Here is a 27,822-nt window from a genome sequence, read left to right as displayed (position 1 = left end):
CCTAGAATTTTGATGGACAATGTCCTGTAAGATAACCAATAGCTGGCCTAAACTCAGGTCAATGTGCTTACATGGGCACCATCTTGTGAAGGCTTTCCATGAGGAGTTGTGGATAACGGTCTGAAAACCATGATATTTTGGTATATGGTCAGCCGTGTCTGGGTGACATTCAGGACCTCGTCACATCTTAGCTCACAAGAATATACCAAGGCTCTTGTATGGATAAGCCAAGAACCATGGTCCATTACAGCCAAGAACCATGGTCTGCAAAGATACTCTGGAGCCACAGATGTCTATGTCCTGCCACACCTCCCTCAATGCCTTTAGAATTACTGAAACAGATGGAAAGGCATACAAAAGCACTTGAGGCCACAGAGAGTACAATATCAACTTGTTCAGCTGTGGACGGTACTATCTGGAGTAAAACTGAGGTACTAGATCATTGAAAGTTGAGGTGAAGAGGTTCACGCTCGGCACATTGTATCTGTCCACAATTAGCAGAAAAGTCTCTCTCAAGTGATTACTTATCCTCATCTATGATCTGCCCGCTATCAGCTAGCATGCTTAGAGACTCCTGAATGTCCTTGACAGATACTGATTGCAGTTGTATTTCCTCCCCACAATAAAACTCTTTAGGCTTCCCAACACAGAAGATCTGGACTCTCTGTTGATATGGGTTTTGGCACATATGTTGTCCATCCCAATGAGGATGTGCTGGACCTTGATTGCTGAGTGGAATTCTGGAAGTGCTACTTCGATAGCCCTGACCTCCAGGTTGTTAATGTTGAACCTCCTCTCCTCCTGTATCCAAAAGCCTCAGGCTGGATCAGAGCTCTGCAATCTGTGGCTCTCCAGATGTTCATGGACTACAATTCCCATCAGCCATGCTGGCAGGGGCTGATGGGAATTGTAGTCCATGAACATCTAGAGAGCCACAGGTTGCAGACCCCTGGGCTGGATGAACTTGTACGGAGCCTCCCTAACTAACCAGGCTACCATCTGTGAAGATGTGTATTGGAGACTTATGAATATAGGACTGACCTCTTCTCATTTTGCTGCCAGTTATAACCACCAAATACTGTAGTCTGAGTCAGAATAAAATTGATTTTCTTTCAGTTCAGGAGATAACTGTGGGCTTCCAAAGTTTGTATGGTCTTTCTTGTATCCTTGATGACTTGTTCCCTGGTCGGAGGACAAATCTGGATGTTGTTCAGATAGGACTCTTTCTTTGTGTGGTGTCTACACATCCTTTAAGATAGTTGACAATGTCCCTACTAACTGCTGGATTGAAGATGCATGAACTTCTTGGACATGTTCAAATTAGCTGCTTCCCCTAACTGTAGTTTGTGTTTGTGCCTACTACTGGTCTGAGATAAAACAGCAGTTTGCTTTTAATCATCGTAGCTTAAAGTCTATTCTCCATTTCCAATGTCTGCTAACAGATGAAGATTATCGCCAATTTCCCTCTCTCACCAGAAGTCCAGCTTACTGTCTCACACAGCAGCCAAGTAGTTGCCCTGAAGGGCTGACAGAAAAGACAAAGGTCAAACCGCCCTCTCCCATGTCTCCTGCTACTGATATTTGGAGAACTATTACCTCTGAAAGAAGTTCACTTTACTCAACATGCCAAGTAGCCATCAATGGATCTAATCTCCATGAATCTGTCTAGCTCCATTTTAAAGTAATATAAGCTCATGGACTATTTGGCAAGTCCACTATCAGTGAATGCAGAATTTAATTACCCGTTGAGCAAGAAGTACTCTTTATCATTCCTAAACTTATTGCCTAAGGACTTCACTGGGTGTCCCCAACTTTTATAGAGGGAGGAAAAGCTCTGTTTATTTTCTCAATCTCAAGCATAGTATCAAAACTTCTACGATGCCCACACTGTTCCTGGGGATCTGCTGATTTTAGGACTTAGCACGAAGGAAAAGGCAGAAGGTTCCCCTTTTATCAAACGCCGATCTTCTTATACCAGACAGGATCCCTTGCCTAAAAGTCAGGTAAGATGATTCATAATGTTGGCAGGGAGTCCTCGGTCTTTAGTGGGAACAACAGGGACACATACAGCTGCATGAGAAGTTGCCTCAGATTTGGAGTGTTGTGAGACTCCCAAATTACCACTCTTCATATCTGCTCTCCAGAGTACCCAACCAGGCCCCAAAATGAATGGGAGATGAAAAAGGGCACAGAAGAATTCTTGCATAGCTTCCATTCAACAAGCTAAGCCTGAAGAACTTTGCTCTGCTTTCTCCAGCTATAGCTTATGTTACTTGTTTGAACATAATTCATGTGGGACATGTGCACATTTATGGCACCTCATACAGTTTCTAAGCCCAGATATGGTCCTTAGGCTTAAAAGTTTGCTCACCCACTGTCTACTCAAATGGGGAAGTCCATGAGATCAGAAAAAGGACTTGGGTAAATTAGGTGTTGTTGGGTTTTTGCCCCCTTCAGTTTGAAATATTTTGGGCCTTTTGTTATATCTCACTTTTGACAAGCCTGCATTTAAACAAAAAGGTTATAAAAGAAACAAATCAATAACCAGGAAGGTGACACAACCAAAGTCATGCTATTTCTCAAGCCAAAATGAAGATTTGAACAGGAAGCTAAGATCATACTACCCGGGGATCTGGGTCATTCCAGAAGGAAAGTATAACCAGTTAGCGACTACCTTCATACAATAAGGAAGGCAACTGGCTTAGGTCCTAACCATATTTTCCACAAACAGAAGCATCCACTACAGCAGAAGAGGCAATTTTCACCAATTCTTACTGCAGACCCCCACTCCCCTCAATTTGCCCTCCCCTTGCTGTTCCCAAGGGTCCACACCAGAACCCGAGGAGGAGCGCAGGAAAGTTTGCTTCCAGAAATGTCACAGATTGTGCTAGATAAGATCTAAGTCATTGTGGTTAAAACCTGGCTTTGATACAAGGGGAAAGGCAGACTACATGTACAACCTGTCTGGCACCTCCTGATTAAACATTGCAATAGTATCAGTTTAACATGCACTCCAATAACTAATAGTCAAGTATTTTAAAATGCAGTGCTTACACAACAAGAATGCTCTTTACAGTAAGCTAGATTTGTTATGAGGGCTGGATATGACATACATGTGACTTGGATAGGCCTGGGGAAGTGGCCACCTCAGCTGGCCCCAAAATGGCACTGTGGGAGGATTGCCTGGACTAGCGAGCCCACAGCCGAGTTAGGTGGCTGCCTTCAGAGGGCTTATTAGTCCCATGACCCAACTGAGGCAGCCCCCCCTTGCTCCCGATCTGGAGCCAGGAGGGGAAGTTGCCTCAGCTGGCTCGCAGGCCTAACAAGCCCTTCCATGGTGCCAGACCAACCTCCAAGCTGCATGTTTAGCACCCCTGAACTAGATATTAGCAACAGACGAACAAAAATTCTGCTAGTTGCTCAAAACTAACTAAAGTTATTAGACTCTGCTTCTTAGATTCTCTCTTTCTCCAGGATGATGGGCAGAACAATCCCATTAACTCAGGTCCAAAGGCTCCCTCCTCTGCCCCTGCCTTGTGTGGAACTCTCTATTAATATTAGTGATACCAATTAACAAAAAAAGAGGAAACTTTAAAAAGCAGCCAGGCTATTAAAATAGAGAAACGGAAGGTCAGCACATTAATACAGTAAGCAAGTTTTAGCTAGCTCCCACCTTGAAAACTGAAACTTGCTGACAGGTTCTACTATAACTTCCAAATTAGTACCAGGCCTCCTCAGATACCGGTAGTACCCATGCATATCTTCTAGTTTCAAAAACTGCCAGATGCATCCACTTCAAATAAAAATTTTAAAAATTAAGCTCTTTCCACGTGTAATGGTCCAAATGACAGTTTAACACACTGCAGATTTTAAAACTGTCCTAGTTGTGGTCCTTTCAGAAATGATTTTAGAGAGGAAGCCTGACTTAGTTAGAACCGCTTGTAATAAGGAGTGAATAAATATAGCCTTAATAAAATATTCAGCATTTTGTGGAAACCTTTCGAAGAAAGAAGGATATTCAATAAGGATATATTAATGCTTAAATGACTTGATCTTTGATATATTCAAAAGCATTGGCTATATTTTTTTAACATACCTTTGAACATTTCAGGCTGTCTTATACCAAGTCAGGTTATTGGCCCATCTCAGTTTACTCTATCAGTGGCTCTCCAAGGTCTCACAAAAATTATCAAGATCTGCAGTCCAAGATTATTTTCACTGAGGATTCCCATACTGCACACAGTAACATCTGCATGCAAAGCAAATGGCTCTACTACTGAGAATAGAGATAGAAAACAAAAGCTGGGGGGGGGAGCCGTTTCAGTGGAAAAAAGAGTCACCTTTTTAATGGAACCAGATGAAAAAGCCAAAAAAAGCCATTTTCCCCAGATTTTTTCAGCCTTTTTAGTCGATTATCTTTGCTTGATGGGGGGGGGGGGTGGCTATTTTTTAAGAGAGAGGCACCAAATTTTCAGCGCAGCTGCTGATCCCTCTCCCCACGTTTGCTAAAGATTTGGTCAGGAGTTCTGATTTTATGGGCCCGTCAAATTTCCTCCATTGTTCCTAATGAAGGATGAATAGCTACACCCTATTTGGGTGCCTATAAAATTGGACTCCCCCTTGACCCAAACTTAACCAAACCTAGATAATCTAATAAGGAGAGGCACCTGCAGCTATGCTGAAAATCTGGTGCCTCCATCTCAAAAACAGCCCTCCAGAACCCCACAAAGACTCTTTAAATAGTGCGATGTTGCTTAAAAAATGTACCTACCATTGCAATGTTCTGATCTAAAATTGCTTGAATTTTACAATTGTCAACCATCCTTGCTCGCGGCCTTCCAATGAGATGGAAACTAAAGAAGTGGTGATAGGGAAGGAACTGAAGTCCCAAGGCTTAAGCTACACACAATGGATCGTTTAAATAGGTTTGTTCCAGTAGTGTATGAAGTAGAAAATGGGTTAACTTCACAGTAAGTGCTAACCTCTCCACCAGTTTATGAGCCATCTCTCTGAAATCTACCCCCTTTCAGCCATATTTATTTCTTTGACATGCACAGACGCTGCAAGTAAAGATGGCTTAGAGAAGAGCTCTAGGAGGGCAAGGAAGAAGAAAAGACATCTGGGAAGGTCAGCAGCAGGTTCAGCTTCCCCACCTCAGCTTTCTCTATAAAAATAAAAGCAGGACACTCATCCTTACGTTGCACATATTGGGACAGAGGTTTAAACAAGCGTGTCTGCCAGTTACATACAGCCTGAACCCAATAATATCAAAACCCCACAGGCAACCCTAATTATACCAGTTAAGTCAGTGTGACAAAAAGTGTTTTAATCCGTTCTGTGTAAGATACTGATGCATTCATTGCCTTTAGGTAAGGAAAACACTGGTGTATTCTGAGTACACCCATACCAAACTGAAAGCATTTGTGTACAAAAGTCACACATGGATCAGACAAAAATGCTTACATTTATTTAAACCTAGCAAATATGCTACAGACATATTTGTGAATACACTACTATGTTCAACCCACAATTTTGGGGGGAACAGGTTCCCAAACCGAACTCCTGAAGGATCAGAACACAAACTCAAAGCAGATCCCAAAAAAAATGAAACTAAGTCCACCCATGAGCCACCAGGGAAGAAAAGCCACAGGACAGAGCAGGTCACAGGATAAGGCCTGGTTCCTCCACCACAGTCTTGTTCTCAAGCAATAGGTCTGTTAATCAGCATTTTAAGTGAAGATCTACTATGCTTCTGCACTTTGGCTTGACAAGAATGGGGGTGACACAAATATGCTATTTGAGTGTCATCTATTTTGAATTAAAACTTACTTTCAAACTAAGCTGCTAGGGGTCAGTCTCAATGCTGTAGTTCAGTTTCTCAAAGTCTCCAAGTTGCTAGCTTTCCTTCCAGGTCAGGCCCAGAAAACAAGCATTCAAAGCACACCCACTTTCCTCAGTTATGTGCCAAGAGAGCATACCGAAGCTGGATTGCACTAACACTCTATACGTTGTTCTGGCACCAAAACTAGATTAACTAGTAGGCAAAATTCTAATCAACTCACTTTCTAGTTGTGAAATATAAAATGATTTACCTATCATCAGCAGTCTGTTTTACTGCTGATTTCATACATGTACAGTCTACACAAACCCCACCCTGAACTTTGTGCCAGAAAATGAGCATTACATGCATGCAATTATCAGCAGAAAGACGTAACTGTGTGGAACACTGCATTTAAATAAGGAGCAAATTATGAGGTAAGATTGAGTTCAATAGCTTTTTTTATTCCTACCAACTCACTAAAAGCTCTCTTTTTAAATTGCTCATCAGCACCATAACTAGCCAGAGTTTAACAACTCTTACATACTGAAATACTCAACGTCTCAACTGGCAACCTAACAAACCAGTTAAGACAGTGCCTGGGAATTTAGGACTGGTTAATATAGTCACTTCAGCTAGCTCCAGGTGTACATAAGCATTTAATGGCTATAACAGTTATGGACTCTGACCACTGCCGTAGTCATAAAGTGTCACCCCAGCCCTTTCAGGCGCAGCAAGGAAGTCACCGCTACTTCCTTTCACTGCAAGTAATGGCAGGCACAGGCACTGCAAAAACAGGACCCCACAGCAGCCTGTAGCAACCAAAAGTGCCTAACATAACAGGCAGCCACAGGATTCCACACATGCAGGGACTGATTCTTAGGTTCTTGTGTGAGTTGGCAGCCTCCTGCCAGTTCTCTCAACTTCTTCAATATCACACCCAAACCCAAACTGACATCTGATTAAGCACCCAAGTACTTAGAACAGGGTCAAAATATAAGGCTCGCCTAGAGGCAGAATTGCCGTCTTAACCTAGAGCTGAGAAGTTTGAGAAAGCACATTCTATCTTCTCTGAACAGTAAAGACTTGCTTTCGAGGGTTCAAAGTATAGGCTGATATTTGCAGAACTGGTGTTAGTAGGGTTAAGAGGCAGGATGCCTGGGAATTGCTACAATAGGTCATATGTGACTAGTACCCTAGCAATAACTGCAACGCACATTACTATCTTACATCTTGACAGGTTTTCAAAACCATGCTAGGTTTATCAAAACCGGTTAGGATGAAACTGTCTCAGCTGGGCATATAAAGCTAGGCTGGGGGTGCAGGGGGGGCAAGGCTCACCCAATCACCTGGAGTTGCAACAAACTGACCCCTACCATGAACACATGCCAGGGAGCAAAGGCAATATTAGCGTCTGCAATGCTTCCAAACAAGAATGACTCTATGCATTGTCCATCCACAGTACAGCAAGCCCAAAGAGATAAAAACACGCTGCCAATAAATATTAAAACACTAGAACTATTGTTGTTTGACAGAAATATCAACATCTACAAACCAGGAAGGGCAAAAAGGGGCTCAGAAGTACATCAGAGCAGATGGGGAAATCTGATTAAATCCTGATCCATTAATTTATTTGCTGATCCTTATCTGTGTAGAACATAACCAAAAAGCAACACCCATTTACTCCACATTTCACACTTGCTAGACCTTTTAAAGAGGAATCGGCATTCCCTGTTATTCAAAAGAATTAGTATTACTTTTTTTTACACAAACACCTCAAAAACGTAGAGCTATGGCAAAATTGCTGTACTGCCATAATTAAAATATATTCACTAAAGCGTCCTAATTTAAGTGCTTAAAAAAAACACCAAAAAGTCCAGTTATCACCTTCCAAAATGTATAATATGCACTGGCGTTACAAAAGAAATGTATCCGGACACTGTGTGGACATTGCCCTTTGTGCTCTATATGCAAGTAGTCAAACAGCTAAGTTTTATACTATTTGTTCAGTGATATATTGTTTAAAACTTTGGCCTGCCCAAAGTTTAGAATGATTCCAGGATTATAGTTTTGTCCTGTTTGACATAGCTTCATCAACATTCCTGAATGTAGCTGAAACCTGAAGTAAACACATTAAACAAAAATGTGCTACCTTCTGGATGTTATATACAATTCTTACCTTTTTAGAAGATGAATTTGCTTATAGCAGAATCTTGGCTACTTACTGTGACAGTCCCTTCCACTCTGAGGTAAGGAGGGCATCTTGAAACTTTTGAGATTCCCACTAGCTGTTCAGAGAGGCAGAAATCTCCTGAGCTTAGTTTAAACACAACAAGAAGAAAGGCTTGAAGGAATACAGGAACAAAGAACATCAGCAAGAACAGGTGAAAACTCTGTCCTAGTGCAAGGTGTTAAAACAGAAAATAAAGGTGAACTTTTTATTGAGGGAAAGAGACTGAGAGTCTGTTCCCTTCAGGTATGTGATTATCTAAATGTTGACAATCCAGAACATGCTCTTGTGTTGCTTCTTGCTCAATATAGTGTATGAATCTTAATCATGTGTCTTCTTTCTCTCACTCTTTCTAGGTGGGCAAGACGCCCTCCTTACCTCAGAGCAGAAGGAACCCTAATGGTAAACACCCAAGGTTCTGTTCTTGCTCTGAGGAGAAGGGCATCTTAAAAGTTGAAATGTCCAATAGCACTCTCCCTGTATCCAGGTGGAAATTAGTCCTCTTCCATGACATGTTGCAATACTCCACATCGAAAAGCTATGCCAAATGAAAAGAATGAATTAAGCTTGTAGTGTCTGATGAAGGTTGAGACTGAAAACCATATGGCTGCCCTGCACAATTCTTCCACTGAAACCTGATAATCAAAGGCAGTGATGATAACTGCATTTCACACAGAACGAGCTATGATACCTGGAGATATAGGAGTGTGGCTGGCTGTGTAGGCCCAGAATATACATAGTCTAATATTATAGCCGACAGGTTGCCCTGAACAGTGAAAGAAGATATCTAGATCAGAAACGATACAAATAAGGAGTCTGTTTTCCTATGGTCTCTGCACACCTGACATATATTCAAAGCACCTTACAGAGGTGTAGTGTGTACCATGCTTTTTCTTTGGCATGTTCTGGCCATGAATTTTTTTGTCTGTGGAAAAGAGTTAAATTTGGGAACAAAGGTGGGGCCCAGCTGCAGGACTACTGTATCTTTATGAAAAAATACAGATTCCTTTCCTGGCCAATAGTGCTTCCAGTCTGGAGAACCTGGAAGCTGACGTCACCACCATTAGGAATAAGGTCTTGATGTGCAGCCACTTAAGTAAAACTTCTTTTAACAGTCCAAAGGGAGCTCTGGTAAGAGTCAACAACACTACATGTAATCTCTGGGTTGGAAAGGGTAGTGTTTTGAACTGAAAATGTGTCATCTTGGTAGCAAAATCTGGGAAACCTGTGATGGCCCAAGTAGATGGGAATGTGCAGGTATCCCCTTGTGAGATTGATTTATGTAATGAAAGCCCCTGGAATGAGAGCAACAGTAATTAGCGCACAGTCTCCATATGAAAGTGTTTCTGTCTCACAAACCTGTTGATGTATTTGAGGTTGAAAATGGCTCACCAACTCCCATTTTTCATAGTCTATTTGACCACAAAGATCTCCACCAGGATCTAATGTAGTTTGCCTCCAATCAGTCTGTTGCTTTGCAGGGATTGGACCATCACTACTGATTTGAAATGCGGACCAATTTGCCATGCCCTTAGCAACAGCCATTGAGCAAGATGAAACCATCATGGTATCAAGGGATGCCTCTGCCAGGAAGATAACCACTGTGAGGATGTAAATTGCTCCTTCTGTTGCTCTTCTACTACACCTGGGAATTAGCTGGCCCAGTTTTTGAACCCAGATGATTGAAGCTCTGGATACTAGAGCTGCTGTTGCCACTGCTCTTACTGCTAGTGCTGAGATTTCATGGGATTTTCTGGAGACAGTCGGCTTTTCTACATAGGGAATCTTTTATAGATCCCATGCCATCCTACAACAGTAGTTCTATGGATTGCAACACAGCAATGGCAGATTCCACTAATGTAACTTGCAACATTTCCACAGCATGTGCGGCCAGACAGTAAAGTTTCTTGGTAGTGGCTGAGAACACTTTCCTCTTTTTCATTGTCTGACATGGAGAAAGGAAAAATATTTCCTGGAGCATGGCTAGGGAGAACCCCTGAGAATGCGTCCTTCCGAGCTGAGCCACTGAATAAATGAATGAATTTATCATGTTGAACCCACAGACCTCTAACAGTATACACATACAAACACAGAATGAAACAACAGAAAGTAGGAATCACCAGGTAGGATTAACCATCCCTACAACAATTTACTATCAACACAGAAAAATAAAGTACATGGTATAAAATTCATAATAAGGTAACATAATGGATAAAAGATATCTTATGGACCATTGTCTAGTAGTAGAAGACAGCCTGTCCCTCTCCAAACCAGTATCAAGCAACAGGAACATACAGAAGGAAGCAATGCAATCCCCTGAATAATGGAGGAGAATGCATCTGAATGTGGTGCAGCTCTTCTCTTAAAGCCCTTCTGACTGCCTCTATGATCTCAATGGAGCAGGATGATGGCCATCCCACAACCTCGGAAGGGAGGGGTGGGTCATTATGCCTCAAAAGCTGTTCCATCTCAGTCACTTGGCATGGGGAGATGTCGTCTGGAGACCAGGGTGCACCACTGCAGCTGCTCAGGGTCAAACTGGCAGCCATTCAGGCCATTTTATTAACTGAGGCAATTTTATATCTTTTCAAAGATGGAGTTTGTCAAGTTCATTTTGGCACCAACATCCTGTCCGCTTTCTTTTCCTCTCACTGTAGCTGGAATTTCTAGAGAACTCAGCATCTCCTTGCAGCAAAGGGGGAAACAGACCACGGTCTGAATCAACCTCAAGAGAGGAAATCATCCCCACTGGCTCTTCCTGAGTTGCTAACTCCGCCATGGTTTGTTTTTTTTTTTGTGGGGGGGGGGGAGGGAGAGAGGCAAAGAAGGAGAAAGAGGAAAGCATAATAGAAATTAAGGGGGTTAAAAGGACTGAAGTCTCTCTAATAGACATAAGTTAATAAAATTTTGGAAGAGAAAGATAGTTAGAAGAGAAAGATAGTAGTTGCTGCAAAGAGCTACTTATTGGCTGCTCTCCCTGTGAATGGCAGGAAGTAAACTAAGCTCAGCAGATTCCCACCTGGGAGACAGGAAGTGATAAGATTTGTCCTTCCTCCTTGAACAGCTGATGGGAGCAATCTGAGATTCAAGATGTCCACCTCCTCAGAGCGAGAAGATTTGTTTGTTACAATCTGCAGTTTTGACAATACATTCTGATAGGGAAACCTTAACGTACAGGTTTTATAAGTAGAACAGGTTCGGGTTATATCTTTGAAAGTCATGAATATTTCAAAAAGCATTTCATATGTAATATGGCAATATGCAATTTCAGTTCTAACATACAACTCAAAACTGGCAAACGCACAACATCATTAAGAAAAAAATAAGTTGGCTCTCAGAAATGATGCTAACGAGAATTAAACACGTTGCTTTCCCAATATTTGGGCTATAATGGTAACTTCTGTTATTGTCATACTGCAGAACTCATCCCACACAGTATGGAAAAACACACACATTGTATACACCAAGCATAACTATTAATGAAGGCTGACTTGCAATACAAATTTTTGCAGTGCATTTCTGCACAGATTTTTTGCTCCTTTTTTGCCAATCTGCTCCCAGACAACACACCATACATCAAAAATGAGAACAAGCCATACAATCCTAGTACTAATTATACAACTAGTGTACTAAACCAATCAACTAAAATCCAGCCACAGAAAAAAATCAAGTACATGAGCATAGGAAGATGTCCTATGGATTTGAAACAGGCTATTCATCTTTTGCCCCATATAAAACCTTGATGAACTTTAATATGCTGAATGTTTGCTGCAGGAAAGTATCTGTGATCTAGAAAACTTTAGTGTCTGCTATATTCATCTCTGACCACACCCTATATACAATCACATTTAAATGGTGCTGCAAAATACCAAATTTCCATACATTAATAGCATGGAGAGTCCATTAACATAAGAAAAGAAAAAAAATGAAAATGTACTTGCAGTGGGCAGCATTTGCTGCATGTTTATTTAAGTGTTCCAGAAGCAGTCATGGACACGAGATATACTTATGCATATTTTCCCCCGTTCAGATTGACCTTTGTCAGCATCATCCAGAGCCCCTCCCCTTTCCAAGGCTCTGCAAGTTATTTTTTCCTCCTTTTGCAAGTTCTCAATGAGGCCTCTTCTAAATGCTGAAAGCAAGCAAAGCAAAGCCCATGCTGGGTGTCTGTCTCCTACAGAAGATTGCATCTTTTATTTATCGCCCCTTGGCTTTATTTTCACAGTGAATTCCTAGCTTAAATGTAATCAGCCAAGAAACCCTCCCTATGTGTACTCCTGTCATTCCTCATCCCTTGCAAGTGGAGTCAAGCAGAGGCCAAAAAAAAAAAAAGCCCTCAGCAATGCCAGCCAAACCAGAAAGAGACTCAATTCTGGTTGTGCCACCGCTAAATAGAGAGATGCCTCAATCCCAGCTAGAGGGAGAGACCCAGAAGTCTGGAGGAATGTTAATTAGAACTTAGAAGACTGCCCAGAGCTAAATCATTTGCAGGCAGAAGGGAAAGGCACCATTACGGAGTGCATAAAGTCTGTCTCACAGTACAACAATTCTGCTTCAACCCAAGCTGGCTTTGACTTTCATTTAAAGACAGAGAAAGCCATCTCCGCCCACCCCCACAGAAGGCACGCTGGCATGGCCAACCTGAAGCCTCAACAGCAAGGAATGCCCGCATCTTTAAACATCCAGATATCAGCCACAAGAAAATGGAGATCTTGTAAAGAGGGAATAAGAGGGAATAAGGAAGGAGCCATGGGGTTTAGCTGAGTGGGCTTCACTTGAAGTCACCCCATATGTGGTCAAATGCTGGGGGGGGGAGGGGAGAACCACAGGTTCTGTTTAAAGTTTTTTTTGAGGGGGGCGCAAGCTGGGTAAGTCTGAGCAGCAAGCAAAAGCAAGTTTTGCAGCTTTAAAACCACCAGCTCTCCTTCCCCTTTGTCAGATCCTTGCCATTTTGCAGGCAATGAAAGAGCCTCTTTTGTTTGGTTTCCCCCTTTCAGGGAGCAACAGAAAACTGAAAAGAACACAAACAAACATGAAAATGAGAAAGGGGAAGGTCCTCCCTCCAAGGGGGGAGGGGTGGGAGAAGCCTGGAGGCTGCTGGAGATGTGCAAACCTCTGGAAACACAACAGCAACAAAAGATCCAGCTCCACAGCCGTTTTCACGCCAACCAGGAAGTTTTATAACAGAAACAACCGCCCTCTCCGCCTATTTTCAGAAATACAGGCATTCCCTAAGGCCAGAAAAGGGGGAAAGCCAGGATCTCACAGTCCCCCACCCTGACTGAGAGAAGTAACCCCTCCTTGGTGAGAAGAGAAAGGGGGAACTCCCCCACCACTGCCCTTGAGCCAAGAAGTTCAGAGAAAAAGCCTCCTCTCCCAGAGAACGTTTAAACCAAGAGTCATATAAGAAGCGTGGGGGGGTTCAGGAAGAAAATCAGCACTCCCCCAGTTTTTGAAGGAGGGGATTAATTAAAAAAAAAAAAGCCCTGCTGCCTCCAAAAGCCATTTGGCAGCATCCTGGCGGTCTCTGCCTTTCTGCACAGCACTCCCCCCCCCAAGCCCCCTTCCCCCTCTCCGCAGACAAGCCAGCCTTTCAGCCCGGGCTTCATCAGCAATCTGACAGCTTTATGACCCAATGACCTACCCCCAGTGCCACCAACAACAAAACCCAGAAGGACAAGAGCGCCTGAGCGAGAGCGACAGACAGACGCGCAGGAGCGCCCAAGGAGGCTGCTGTGCGAGCCAATGGTGGGTTTTCTCTGTCCTAGAAATGTCTTTGTTTGGAGCCTCCAACCTCTGCTGGCAAAGCCCGGCGATAAGCAGGCATTCCTGCCCCCTTCCCCTGGGGGCTCCTTCTGCTGATTCACCGCCATTCAGTGCTGGGAAGGGGGGGGGAGGAGGAAGAGGAAGAGGAGGAGGAGGAGAAGGGACAATCGAAAGGCCAAGGAGGAGAATATTTGGCTAAGGCAGAGGGAGGGCGGAAGGAAAGGGGAAGATGCGGGGCAGGAGGGGACCAGCCGCGGGCGCAGCCTAAACAGTGATCAGGGGGCAGAAAGAGTGAAGGGAAATGGGGCGTTTGGGGTGTTTTGTCTGGACGCGAGACAGAAAGGATTAGGGGCGGGAGCTTAATGGCAGGAGGGTTAAAGGGGGGGAGGAAAAGGGAGCAAGGAGCTGCGGGGATGGTCTGGATGCTTAGCATACTAGTTGGAGCGGGGAGGGGGAGTAAAAATTATACCAATAAAGTGGGACGACTAGGGGCAGAGGCTGGACAGGTGGAAGAGCGGGGGGGAACACCCTTGTAGCCCCCACCCCTGCAGTCGAGTCTGGGGCCGGCTGGAAAAGAAAGCAGAACTGGCCACCCGGCTCCCGCACCGCGCCCTCCCCTGCCCCCGGCCGGCCGGGTGACTCACCGACTTGCAGGACGTTGTCGACGCAGCCGCCGTCGAGCAGCGCGATCCCCCTGCGGAAAGGCAGCCGGCTCTCGTCGGCGGCGGCGTCCGCTGCTCCGCCGCTGCCGCCGCCTCCGCCCCCGGGCGCGGCGCTGTTGTTGGTGCCGCTGTTGCCGGCCGCGACGGCCGAGGCGGTGCCGGCGGCGGTGCCGGTGGACCCGACGGCGCTGGACCCTCCGCCCGGGGCGGCGGCGGCTGCCGAGGCGTTGCTGGCGGCGGTGGCGTTATCGTCGGCGGCGGCGCCGGCGTTGAAGGAGGAGTACATGCAGATCTCCCTCTCGCTGCGGGGGAAGGACCAGTAGACGATGCGGCGCTGGACGGGCTCCGGGATGCGCTCGAACCGCTCCTCCACCCGCTGGAACGGCCACTTCTCCGCCACGCGCCGCGCCGCGATGTCCAGCAGCGACTCCGGGCTCTGCGTCTTGCCCAGCGGCAGCACCCCCAGCGCGGCGTAGGCGGCGGCCAGGGCGGGCGAGAAGGCGGCGGCGGCGGCAGCGGCAGAAGAGGAGGGTCCCGCTACGCATAGCGCCCCGCCGCCGCCCAGGCCTCCTTCGCCGCCGCCCATCGCCCGCTGGCCCGGCCTGCACCCGGCGCCGTAGCCCGGTCTGCAGCAGAGGCGCTTGGCGGGGGGAGGGAGCTGACCGCGCTCCGCCATGATCGCGCCGCTTCTAAGCAGACGGCGGAAGTGGCTGTACTCTATAAACGGCACCAGGAAGCCAGCGACAGGCTGCCGGAGACGGGGCGCCGCCTCCCGTTTCCAAATATGGGCGTAGGGGCGGGGCCAACCGCCGCGCATGCAGAAAGAGGGGAGCAAAGGGGCGGGGATATGCAAAACAGGAGGGAGGAAAGAGGCCGCAAACATAAATAGAACGGGCCCGGAGGCCGTGTGCTCGGCGCGTCAGCGGTGACGCCACGACGAGGGGGAGGGGAAAGTCGAGTCCGAGCTCTGCGCATAATTCGGAGAGAGGGTGGAGCAAGCCACACCCATTCGCCTCCTCCCTTGTCTGTCTTCTGTCCGCTTATTCCCTCAAACCCCCCCTTCCCCTACGTACTCACACCCGAGCCCTCCCCCGGACGTGCCTCACGCGTGTTGCTCGTGGTGGGAAAAGCGGGTGGGGGCTGCCGGCTTCCCTTTGTGACACCATATAGGGAAATGGAATGCGGGGGCGGGGCGTGGTCTCACTCCGGTCACTTCGCTCCCTCACGCTGGTGGGGCAGGGAGGAGTCAACAAAAAGAGGCTCGACAGAAACGTCATGCTCGCGAGGCAGGGAAATACGGTAGAAGGAAACCCGCGGGGCGGCCCGGCTCGGCCGCTGACGCTCTCTCGCCTGGAGCCGGGGCAAGCCAGAGGCGCCTCTCGGAGGACGAAGAGACCCAAATCGGCCCGAGTGCGTAGGAAGGCAGGGGCGCCGGGGAAAAGCCTGCTCCCGGGGCTGCCTTTTGGAGCGGATCTGCTTTTTGGAGCGGCTTGCGAAGGTGGGTCGGTGGGGAGAGTCCGGAGGAAGGTGGAAGGGGATGCATCCGAATTTTGGATCATTCTGCGATTCGCTTGAGCGTCAGAATTGGAGGGGGGGCTTGGGCTGCCCGCTTCTGTCAGTCCCACCTAACTGTTTTTCCCAGGTTGGCCAATGTTTTTATCCAGAGTCTCGAAGAAGAGGTCTCCGTTCATTTTCACCAGATTCTCTAAATCTGGACGAGCGACATTTCTGATAGTTTAAGTTGATATAGACCAGGGGTCTGCAACCTGTGGCTCTCCAGATGTTCATGGACTACAATTCCCATCAGCCCCTGCCAGCATGATCAGTTGGCAGGGGCTGATGGGAATTGCAGTCCATGAACATCTGGAGAGCCACAGGTTGCAGACCCCTGATATAGACTTTTTAAAAAAGATCTCCCTGCGCCGATTTGTTTTTAACATAGTCATACTCTGTCTAACAGAGAGCAATAAGACAGAAATGTGCCTACGAATGAGGCTCTTTCAACTGTCCAAATATTGGGGATACGGTACAAGTTTTAACGAATCGGACAATCGACCAAGTTGCTATTCATCTGGACTTGCCTAACTCGTTTTTGGAGACCTAAGAAGTAAAGGGAGACCCACTAGTAGCGCCTCGGAGGAGGGAATTTGGTTTTAAGTGGGGAGATGGAAATCTCGCTGTTGAGGAGGAAAGAGACGCCATCGGGATGCGAGTGGGAAAATAAATCTGTCCCCTTCCCCCACACAGTCAAGTCCTGTGCGCAGTGTTCCTCCAAATGTGCAAAAGGCAAAGTTTGCAAAGCTCCGTTCCTCCTTTGTTCCTCCTTTGCACCGTTGACCATGGATACGAACCTTTCATTAAAGTTCTGCCTGCAAGAGAAATGTCCATCGACCCCGATGGCCGCTCCCGGGCCGGCCGTGGGGTGCCTGGAGTCTCATGGCTCCTTGGAAGCCTCTAGTAAACTAGAGCCCTCTTCGCCCCATGCTTGAAATGTGATCTTCACTTGGCAGACAAGGACACACAGCCGGAAATGTAGACAGTGGGGACAAGAGGTGACAAATGCCTGGGACGTTTCTTGCAAAGCTTCAGTTGTTTTGCAGGATCAACACAATTGCTGGTGGCCGTGGCACTGATGGGCGATAACTCGAATTAGCATGGCAAAGCCAGGGAGATTAGCACCTGGAGCTGGCCAGAAAGTAGCAAGACTGAACTTGAATAGCTTTGAATGGGCTGTTGGAGATGTGGAAGTGTTTGTAAAATGGCAGGAGTGGCCTTCATTGAGCTGCTGCCCTCTTGTTATCCCAAACCTCATTATGCCACTTGTTTACAACCCGGTGGGTTTACAACCCAGTGGGATCATTCTTATTGCTTTCATTCAGTGGTCACTGGCAGTGTGCCTTTCTTTTACTACTGAGATGTATTTGTGCAAGGACTGCCTTGCAAATAAGGTAAAATTAATAGTAACCCATGTTTCTTGTTCCTTCTCTTTGGAATATTACTTTAGCAATAAATATAGTGCTGGGTTAAGGGTAGGTTTCTGAATATCTTGTTCTGAGACAAAGAGAGCAGTATTAATATAGCTGCAATGGGAATAGATTTGGAAAGGAATATCTGTAAAAAGTTTAACAGAAATTTTCTTCAGTATTTTAGGCTGTCCTTTGTTATTTTGCTATCCACATGTTTTTGGCATTTCTTCTTCAAACATAATGGGGAATAGGAAGGGAATCACAGATCCTACCGTTAACTGCTCCTACAAGTTCTTTACAGGCCTCTGCTTGTAAAGTTTCTGCTGGGTTGCAAACTGATACATTTTAATCCAGCGGTGGCGAACCTATGGCATGGGTGCCAGATGTGGCACTCAGATACCTTTCTGTGAGCACGCGTGCACAGAGTCCGTCATGTGGAGGTGCCGAAAATTACACACACACACCCCACACACACACACACCCTGGCCTGGGTGCAATCGTTTACCTGGGAGTAAGCTCGGTTGCTGGCAATGGGGCTTGCTTCTGAGTAAACCCTCCTACATTCGTGATTAACCCATTTGAAGCGTTGCACGGTTGCTTCCCCTACTCCCAAGGAATGCGTTTTTAAACTAAAACCTCAGTATTCAGATTAAATTGCCGTGATGGCACTATGCGATAAATAAGTGGGTTTTGAGTTGTAATTTGGGCACCCGGTCTCGAAAAGGTTCGCCATCACTGTTTTAATCAGCTAGTTAGCGGGCACACAAGTTCAGAGATAAATGTCATCATTTAATGCTGAGGATTGCAATGCTGAGTTCCCCCTACTGCTGTTAAAAAATAAACCCCAAGCACAAAGCATATGGGCCCCTCTGCAGCCTGAAGTGGCATGACCTTTGGAAACTTATACCACTAAATTCTGCTGACTTCTATAAACTAATCCTAATACTTTAGAGACTAGATCCCCGTAGTCTGATTTCCAAAAAGAAAGAAGCCAGGGCGTATACATGCCTGGAAGCTATATCCTGTGAACTTGAAGTCTTCTAATTCTCTCGTGTTTGGGTACAGTCTGTGGTTTCTTACCTTTCTGGTGAAGGGAAGCTGCTGCACACACTTGAAGAAACTTTGTATACGCCTCTTGTTCCCAGTTCAGGAGCTGAGATGTGGTTTATACTGAGCTATGTCTGTACACGTTCTTTCTACGATGAATGGCGTCTATTGGAAGCACAGTGTCAACACTTCTTACCTTCGTGAACACTGTTCTGCTGGCTAACTCTTTTGCTGTCATGATTCTGCACTCCCACACCCATAGGAAGTTCCCTTTTCTGAGCTGCTGATTTTTGCTTTCGATTGCTTTCCCCATTCAACCCCTGAAACAGTGACTGTAGGGCTGACAGAGCCGTATTACAGGTATTTGACTAAGGAATCCCTTGGGCTAGGGCGAGAATGCCAGCTCAGTGCTGCAGGTGTCCAGTGCATTGCCTGTTTCTCTTTCCTGCTGTCTGTACTTCTCTTCAAACATGTGTGTGTGTATTCCAGGAAATAGTTGAGCTGGTGAGAACTATTCTCAGACGTCAATGGGTTGTCGATAGGAAAAAGGGATAATTCTAGGGCGATAGTATTCAATTATGAGATGTTTGTTCTCTAGGTTTTTGAAAAAAATGTGAGGTGTTTTTCTTGGAGCGCAACTGGTGTCATTGACCAGATGGGACCATCAAGTTGGAAGGCAGCACTTTGCTCTGCAGAGAAGGGCGTGAGGTGGTTCCAGTGGTGAGATTCAGCCGGTTCGCGCCACTTCGGCCCAACTGGTTGTTGAAATGGTGCTTGTAAACAACCAGTTGTTAAATTATTTGAATCCCACCACTGGGTGGTTCCCCTTCCCTCGGTGACAAGTTGTGAAAGTAGGTAACATCATTACCTCCCTCTCAGCAGCACCGCTCTTCTCCCCCCAGGACCAGCTCCTTGGTTGTTTTGTGTGGTCCAGAGGCAAAGCTACCAGGGGGCTGGTGGAGGTGCACATTGCACCAGGCGTGTGCCTTGGGGGGCAGAAAATCCCTCCACACAGTGCGCCCCCCCACACACACAGTTACCTTTGTGAAACAGTGCAGGCTGGAGAAGCGGCCTGTTCCCTTCAGGCTGAAAACGGGCTGGTGGGAACTACACTTCCCAAAAGACCTTGCGAGCTCCAGCCTGAAGGGAACAGGTCACTTCTTCAGCCTGCACTAAAGTAAGGGGGGCAGGGGGCAGGCCGCCACAGGATGGGGGGGCGAAAAATACAGAGTGCGCACCGGGTGCACTCTGGCCCATCTACGCCTCTGGTGTGGTCTTTCTGTCTGTTTGTCTGGCTTGTGTTGACTGAGGGGAGAAAAAGTAAAACTGCTGCTGTTAGTGCTACTGTTAAACCAGATTTAGTTCTATGCAAGGACACAAGGGAAGAGGACTGTGCCATTGGTATTGTGTTCTTGGACACCAGTGATATCTGTAAATGCCAAGTATGAAGCCTGATTTGCCACCACAAGAAGGGGGGGAGCGGAATATGGACTGAATCAGCCCTGCCCTTGCTAGTAATCTTTTCTCAGCCTACAAAGGCCTAAGATCTTTAGCCTTTCCTCAAAGAGAAGTTACTACAACCCCTTGCAACTCACCCCGAACTGCAGGGTATCTTACCCTAGGTCCCCTCAAATTAGACAATGCCGGATGGATGAGGAGGAAGACTCCTGCTGCATATCTTTATCTAATCCAAAGTCATCTAAGCTAAATATTGGTTTGAAATCCATACATATATTTATGTGCAATGAGATCCATAAAATAAGTATATTTATGCATCGCCAGGGTAAGTATTACCTATTGTCTAACCTGAATCTACTGCCAGTCGATTTTACCAGGTGAGGTGACCCAAAGTGCTAGCAAGGTACCAAAAAAAGGTCCAAAAATGTCAATCCACCTTCCCCTATATCACGCATAATTTTATAAAGCTTAGTCCTTTTCCTAGTTGTCTATTTCTCCCTAAACTACAGAGCTTCAAATGCTTTATTTACTTATTTATTTTATCACATTATTCGGGGTTGCTGTCCAGATGGGTTTAGTTTTTCCTCATATTTATTAATTTATTTATTTATTTATTTATTTATACATACATACATACATACATACATACATACATACATACATACATACATACATACATACATACATACTTTGGGCTTTTATACCGCCCCGTCCTCGAAGGGCTCCGGGCAGTGTACAGCATACAATAAATACAATCATAAAACCATCATAAATTGGCTAAAACTTATAAAAGCAGTGAAAACTAACTAAACATTAACACTTGGAATAAAAGCATAAATATAAGCGTAGGTGGCGCCCGATAACCTGACATTAAATCCTTCCCCCAAGGGAGGAACGGCAGGTCCCATCAGATGTTACAGGCCCGGATGTAGGAGCCAGGAGGGGGGGCGCACTATCAGCAGCTGGTCCCTCCAAAGGCCCGGCGGAACAGCTCCGTCATAGGGAAAAGGTTAGGGTTTTCTGCCATGCTTTCCAACATTGTGGCTCCCCATTTGGTCAGCTGTGAAGGTGAGCCAGCAGTGTCAAAGGAAAAGGTTTAACATTATTCCCATAAATCTCTTAATGTTGTGTGTGCACACACCAGGCTTGTGACTGATTTGTTGCATGAGAGCCCAACCTGGCGCCATTTGAAAAAACTCCCATTTCCCTGACATCTGCTGTTTGTTCTGCTGGCTGGATTGACCTGCATAGAATTTGGTATGTGTCATGGCGCCTTTTCCTTGTGCTCACTCCCCCTAACTTTAAAACCTGGCTATGCCCCTGAGCATGGTGCTAGGTAAAGGGGAGTCCAACTAAACATCTTCTATGCATTTCCCCATTGTCAGTGAACTGGAAATAGTTGTAGGGAAAACAACTATGTATGTGTTAAGATATGAAAGCATGCATGTGTGTTCATGTGAATCAATGGGGACTTCTCTTGAGCTTTGGGACATGTTTAAAATTAGATGCTAGGTGTGTTCATTGAAACTGGGCTTGTGGAAGAGCTTTCAGAGCTATCTCTGGAACAAACAGTATGTTCCTCAAGGGTTTGCTTTGAGCACACCAGCTATAGCTTTGACTTCTTGAGGAGAAGAACCATGACAAACTGGACAGGGCTGGAGTTTGCTGGGGTTTAATGCATTCAGTAGAAAGTGTGGTGAGCTAGAAACCCCCTTGAGGTGTTCTGCTAGAGAAATGAACCATGCACAAGAGGCAGCAGACCAAAATTCGTTAGCCAGGTGCCTTCCCTTTAACATATGCTTTGGTCATTCTGCTTGCCTTTGCCTCGTTTATACTTATTTATTTATAACTTATTTATATTCTGTCTTTCTCACTAGAGCCCAAGGCAGATTGCAAAGAATAAGTCAATACAATCAGAGGATGGGACATCCACTACTAGACAGTGCAGTAGGATTTAACTTGAAGTCTGGAGCTAAATCAGGACCCGAGAAGAGACATGAAGCAAAGTATTAACAAGACACACTAAATGGTTGAAAAATGATGTCATAGGAACTTACTTGCAGCAACAGATAGTGCAAAGCATACACAGTGATATAGGTTACACAGTCTCTAACAATTTAACCCAATTTAGCCTCTTTGTTATAGTGTAACCTTCTGTCCTTCAGAGATTACCACAATGAATACTTTTCCTGATCCTTCCTTTGTTTCTGGGATCATCCTACATTTTCACCTTCTGCCTTCCTCATCTTATGGGGATGCGTGCATATGTCTTGGCAGTAACACTGGCTCACAATCATATGCCAACATAGGTTTTAAAGAATTGATCAAACTCTTCATTAAGCAGTCTGGAACGACATTCATCTTTCATTCCCAGACTGAGTCTGGTTGCTCAGAGGTATTTGTAAGTGTCAGTGAGCGGGTTCCATCAATAGTTAGGAATTGGCAACTTTAACACTCAGCCTGATGGAGAGCTCTGTGAAAGTGATATGCTTGAATACCTTTCACCAACAGAAGCTAGAGCAGATAAAATATCACCTAGACTGTTTTGCCTCTCATGGTAGCTGGTAACAACTGATCACACAAACACACACACAAAGTAGTGTAGATAACTAAATAGACTCTTGTCTACAAGAGTTCATGTTACACTATATCAGGACCTGCAAAGTTTACCTTTTTCCCTGCCATAGGTAAGCACAATTACTCCTGGTTTTGTGCCATTCCCTTTTGTATTTCACTTCTATTAGGATATGTGTGGTAAGATGTTGCTTGTTTCTGTTTTTTTCCAATTTTCCTTTGCTATCAGTCTGGCTCAAAGCAGAGACTTTCCAGCAGGAAGGGGATGAAAGAATGTTGATGAAAGAAAATTCAGCTGGAGAAAATATTTGATAAATGGCAAATGAAGATAAAAGCCTGTATTGGGCCTTATAAGAGCTACCATTTCAATTTTGAGGATGCAAGCTCATTCAAGTCCTTCCCAGCTCACGTTTTTGGCAGTGTCCACAAAGCCTTTAAGGTATTTCAACCACATCCCTTTCATTCTACAACAGACATGAGGTAAAATATAGATGGGCAGGTTATCATTACTGCTAGAATTCTTTGATGCAAGAAAAAGTATTTCTGCCTGCCCTGCCCCAATCTACAGGTTGTTAATAATGCACAGCGAAATCGCCTTTTAGTATGAGATGCTATGTGTTAGCAAGCCCTTTCTGGGACTTCATTGGACTTCCCATTTCCTTTTTCTTTTTTCTTTTTGCTTTTGTGAGCAGGCTGGAATAAACACGAAATGAGAGTTTGTTGGCTTGCAGGTTGAATTCCAAAATAAAAATATTTCTATGCCAATATATGTTGTCTGTATTAATGGTGGGTCATCTTTATCTGTGTTGAAGTCAGTGGACAGTGTTTTCCTCCATCACTTCTAATATGTTGGATGTAATATTAACAAATTCATAAATAATGAAAAATAGGAGCAGGTTTCTCACGAATGAGGATATCATCAAGTCTCCTCCTTATCTCTTTACTAAGTACTTGCAGTCCTTTTTTTAAGGAAGTGGGAATATACACTGTAAATGAGCAGAGGTGTAGTTCCTAGGGGGCGGGAGGGCGCGAGACCAGGGGTGCGCCCCTGTGGGGGTGTGGTGAGGGTGGGACGAGGACGCACCAGTGCACCGGGCGCTTGCTACACCTCTGTTAATGAGTCATTATATTCCCTTACTTGCACTTGGGATGCAGAGAGCATGTAACCTTCTCACTTTAAGAAGAAAATCCAAACTACTTTGCATGATCAAACTATGTCAAACAGAAGTTTGCTTGACCCACACATTTATACATACCTTGCTGCTTAAATCAGTAAGAGAGTTATGTCATTTTTTTCATGGTGTGCTAGTCTTTCAGGGGGAAAAAATCTTGTGGTCTGAATCATAGAATTAAAACCTGAAGCAAGTGAACAGTTATAAGTCAGCATTTTTACAAAATATAAGAATGTTATTTTTTTAAAAAAAGATTCAGAGGTGTAAACACTTGAAAACGATTACTTTTGTTGGTTTGGAGAGGAATTATAGTGGGATCCTTAACAGAGTTACACCCTTCCAAATAGATTTACAACAGTGTAGCCCTGCTTAGAATTTCTCTTCCAGGTTTTCACAGTGAAGCAAAAGTGAGATTATTTTGTCTTTACAGCAGGGATTTAGTGAGGAGAAAGTGTCAGACTGCTCTTATAGCATGGATGTGGTCCCAAGGCATGAATGACAGGTAGGTGTCAAATACTTGTTGGAGCTGGGTCTCACCAATGCCTGGGTTGGATTTCTCCTCAAAATCCTGTCTAAGCTGGCCTCTGTTCCATAAAGTAAGAGTAAATCTTGATTTGGCTATTCCGTTTGAAAAATTCACAGAATCCTGGGTGAGAACTCATTTAAATTGATTTAAATGAGCAGGTTTGAGACAGGATGATCAGAATTAAATCATTCCTTGTTTTATTGTTACATTAGGAACAGAAAACTCATATTTCTCCTCTAGGAATGTTATGCGTGCCTTTGTCCAAAAGCAAAAATAATGTAGAATGTGATCAATCTTTGAGTCTGGCTGCTTACAATTTTTAAAAAAGCTAACATACCAGCAAGCTTTTCAGTATTGTACCTTACACAGGAGTCTCCAAGAGCTTTGCTCTAAGGAGTGGCTGCCTTTTTATTATCTTTTGCACTTTATCTCCCCCTTTTGTTTACCTTCTCTTGTATGCCCTCATTGGGAAGTTTAGTGATTTATTCTTATTGTCTCTTAGGAGTAACAGAAGGTTATTTCTAGACTTCCTGTTCCTAAATGTGCTGTACGTGTGGTTGGTTATAGATACACAAGCTCAGTTTTGGCATCAAAAATAGTCTTTCATGCTAAGGGTTGGAACAGGGGGGATGGAGATATACAGTTCAATTTCTGGCTGAACAGGCCTATTGTGACAGTTCTTTGACATAAATGCAAATTGTAGCCAGATTGTAAACATGTTTATTTGGAACTATTTCCACGAGTTCAATTGGGCTTATTTCTAAACTAGAGTTTTCAGAGTTTCAGCCTCTCAGTCATCCTGTGCATACTTACTCTGAAGTAAATTCTGTGTCCAATGGAGCTTTTTCTCACAGAAGCCTGAGAAGGCAGTTCAGCACACATCATGCATTATATGGCTTGATCCTGAGAAAAATAAATTTGTACTTCCAATTCTTCCCTAATACTGACTCAAAACAGCTGACGTTCTTTTTTTTCCTTCACTTTATCCTCACAAAAGCACTGAGAAGTGGGCTAGACTGAGAATGTGTGACTAGCTCAGGATCACCCAGCCAACCTTCATAGCAGAGTAGGGTTTCAAACCTGGGCCTAGTACCATATCCTAGTCCAACACTAACCACTGCACCACACTGGCTTTCAACAGGATTATTGTTTATTCTTTGGCTTTTGGGAAGATGGAAAAAAATAATTATTTGATACTCAAGGTAAAAATACTAAATATTGTTTTCTTTCATCCTGAAACAGCTAAAGTAATTTCTTTCCATCTTTCTTCCCAATGAAAACCCCAAGCAGTTTATATTCTTCATTTTTGTCTCATAACAGCCCTAGGAGTATGGTTTCCAGGAATGATTTAGCAACTGGTGGGAGACGGGAAAGGCAGGAATGAACTGTTGGGGATGATCAGAATTCCCAGGCAATGATGCACTTCTGGCGCAACCTGGAAGTGACAGTGTCACTTTGGGATAACATTTGAGCATTCACCCAAAAGGTCTATAGTGCTAAAGTGTCGTCCTGACACAATGCCATCACTTCCGGGTTTTGCCGGAAGTTATGTCACTTTGTGGGGACATTTATCCCCCCTCTTCCAATTTAGTTGGCCACTTTCTGCCTGCTGACCAGATGAGTGTCAGTGGGTGACAGCAGCAGTCACCTGGAGATCTCCTGCCATAAGCAGGCAAATGAGAACCCTACCTATGAAGTAGGTTAGGCTCAGAGTATGTGACTGGCCCAAGGTCACTCAACAAGTTTCTGTGGCCATGCAAGGATTTGAAACTGGGTCTTCTAAATCACACTCAAATTCTAACTACCACACCATGCTTGCTGTCTCTGCATTATCCCCCACTGATGATTTTTAAGAAAGGACAGTCTACAATGAGAAAATAATAGCTTTTTCCCAGAAGCCCCCTCTTAAAATGACTTTTCTTCTTTTAACAACATCATTCTGGATTCTATAACACTTGTCCATAGCACATAGTTAAGTGTCTTAATTGTTAGACCAATAAACTATATAATATTTCTGTGCTATGAAAAATGTTTTACAGCATTAAGAAGCTTATAAGGAAGGTTTGTGTTAGTATGTGCAGGAAAGGCAGGTTTAATCTAATTCATTTAAATATTTGGATGCTACCTCTCTATTAGGTTTGTGAACAGCCTGTTGAAAAAGTCTTCTTTTTTTAATAGAGGTTTAGTGGATGGAAATGGGCATTTGAAGCTTTTCATGGTGTGGAGGTCAATAATATCAAGTGGTAAATAACACTCCATTAACCCTCTGTTAAGAGAACAGGGCAGTTGGCACTGCTACTCTCTCAAAACCTACGTGATGTAGCTAAAAATACTCTTATTAAGCAATGAAAAATACCAGCTGTGACAGAAACTCAATAAAATCACCTCACCAAAACTAACCCAATTATTGACAAATTGTAGTCAACAGCCAAAATCGCTTAAATCTCAGTAGCTCTAAACAAGAATCATAGAACAGTTTTAAAAACATGACATGTAGGCAGTGATGGGACTCAAATAATTTAACAACTGGTTCCAGTGATGGGATTCAAATAACTTAACAACTGGTTATTTGCAAGCACCATTTTAACAACTGGTTCTGCCAAAGTGCTGTAAAATCCCACTGCTGCATGTAGTATACTCTGTTTCCCCAAAAATAAGACATACCCTGAGAAAAAGACATAGCGCATCTTTGGGAGCAAAAATTAATATAAGACACTGTCTTATTTTCAGGGAAACACGGTAGAAAGCAAGGTGATATAAATTACAACCCAGGTGAGCTAAAATATCAACTATGAAGTCTAGGTATGCTGAAATGTTTTATCTTGGTCTCTAGCAGAAATGTCATATCTAAGCAGGTCTGTAAAGGAGAGACAATTCTGGAGGCAGGATACCACTTTCAACCACTTTCAAGAAAGCCCTCTTTCTGGTTGCTACCTGAGCTCCTTGAAGGCTTGAGATAAGGATTTTATCTGGCACGATGAAGCACGCTGGAGGAAGCTGTACAGTCCCAAACTCTTTGGAAATTTGAAGGTAAACACCCACATTTCAAAGCAACCAATACAAATCTTCTGGCTGGGGGTGATAAAATCCCTTTCAAGCAGAGGATGGTAATGCTCCATATGAACACTGGATTTTCTGGAACATAAAATGGATTATTGTCTTGGGAGCATGTTAGAAGTAACTGCGTTTTTACTGCACTATATGTTGTTCAAAGCAGCCAGCATCACGTATAGGCTGGTTGATGGGTTTCTGTGTAGCATAGTGATTCTTGAACTGTTGTCAGAACTAGATACTTGTGTGTCACCAACTCTATTTGTGCAAACTAATATTACTCAAATTCTAGATGTGCAATCTCATTTAGTATATGGCCCACCGTTAGCAAACACACACACCTGAAGGCAAAAAACTTGATATCACAATGTATTGTGAGTGAGCTGGATGTAATTAAAACCTTCTGTGTTTGCAGGGATTTATTAAAAAAAACAACCAGTATTAACCATCTGCTCCAGTTAATTTTTAGCAGGCAGATTAATGTGTAATATTGTACATCTCACAGAAGTGATGTTTGTTAAATTTCTTTTTTATTCTGAATTAAGGTCTGTG

The 27,822-nt window shown here is 44.4% G+C and overlaps 1 protein-coding gene across 1 annotated transcript in view; it reads right to left on the bottom strand.

The window, feature by feature from the left end:
* ZSWIM6 (zinc finger SWIM-type containing 6) overlaps positions 1–15,152 on the bottom strand; it is a 110,703-nt gene extending 95,551 nt beyond the window's left edge. Inside the window, exon 1 of the mRNA XM_048503732.1 lies at positions 14,459–15,152. Coding sequence (XP_048359689.1) covers positions 14,459–15,152 — 694 coding nt within the window. The remainder of the gene's footprint in view (positions 1–14,458) is intronic.
* Positions 15,153–27,822: the final 12,670 nt, after the last annotated feature.

Source organism: Sphaerodactylus townsendi, linkage group LG07, assembly GCF_021028975.2.
Source record: "Sphaerodactylus townsendi isolate TG3544 linkage group LG07, MPM_Stown_v2.3, whole genome shotgun sequence".
Classification (NCBI taxonomy): domain Eukaryota; kingdom Metazoa; phylum Chordata; class Lepidosauria; order Squamata; family Sphaerodactylidae; genus Sphaerodactylus; species Sphaerodactylus townsendi.
The sequence above is the reverse complement of the archived record's forward strand: the minus strand, read 5'-3'. Positions and strand labels throughout refer to the sequence as shown.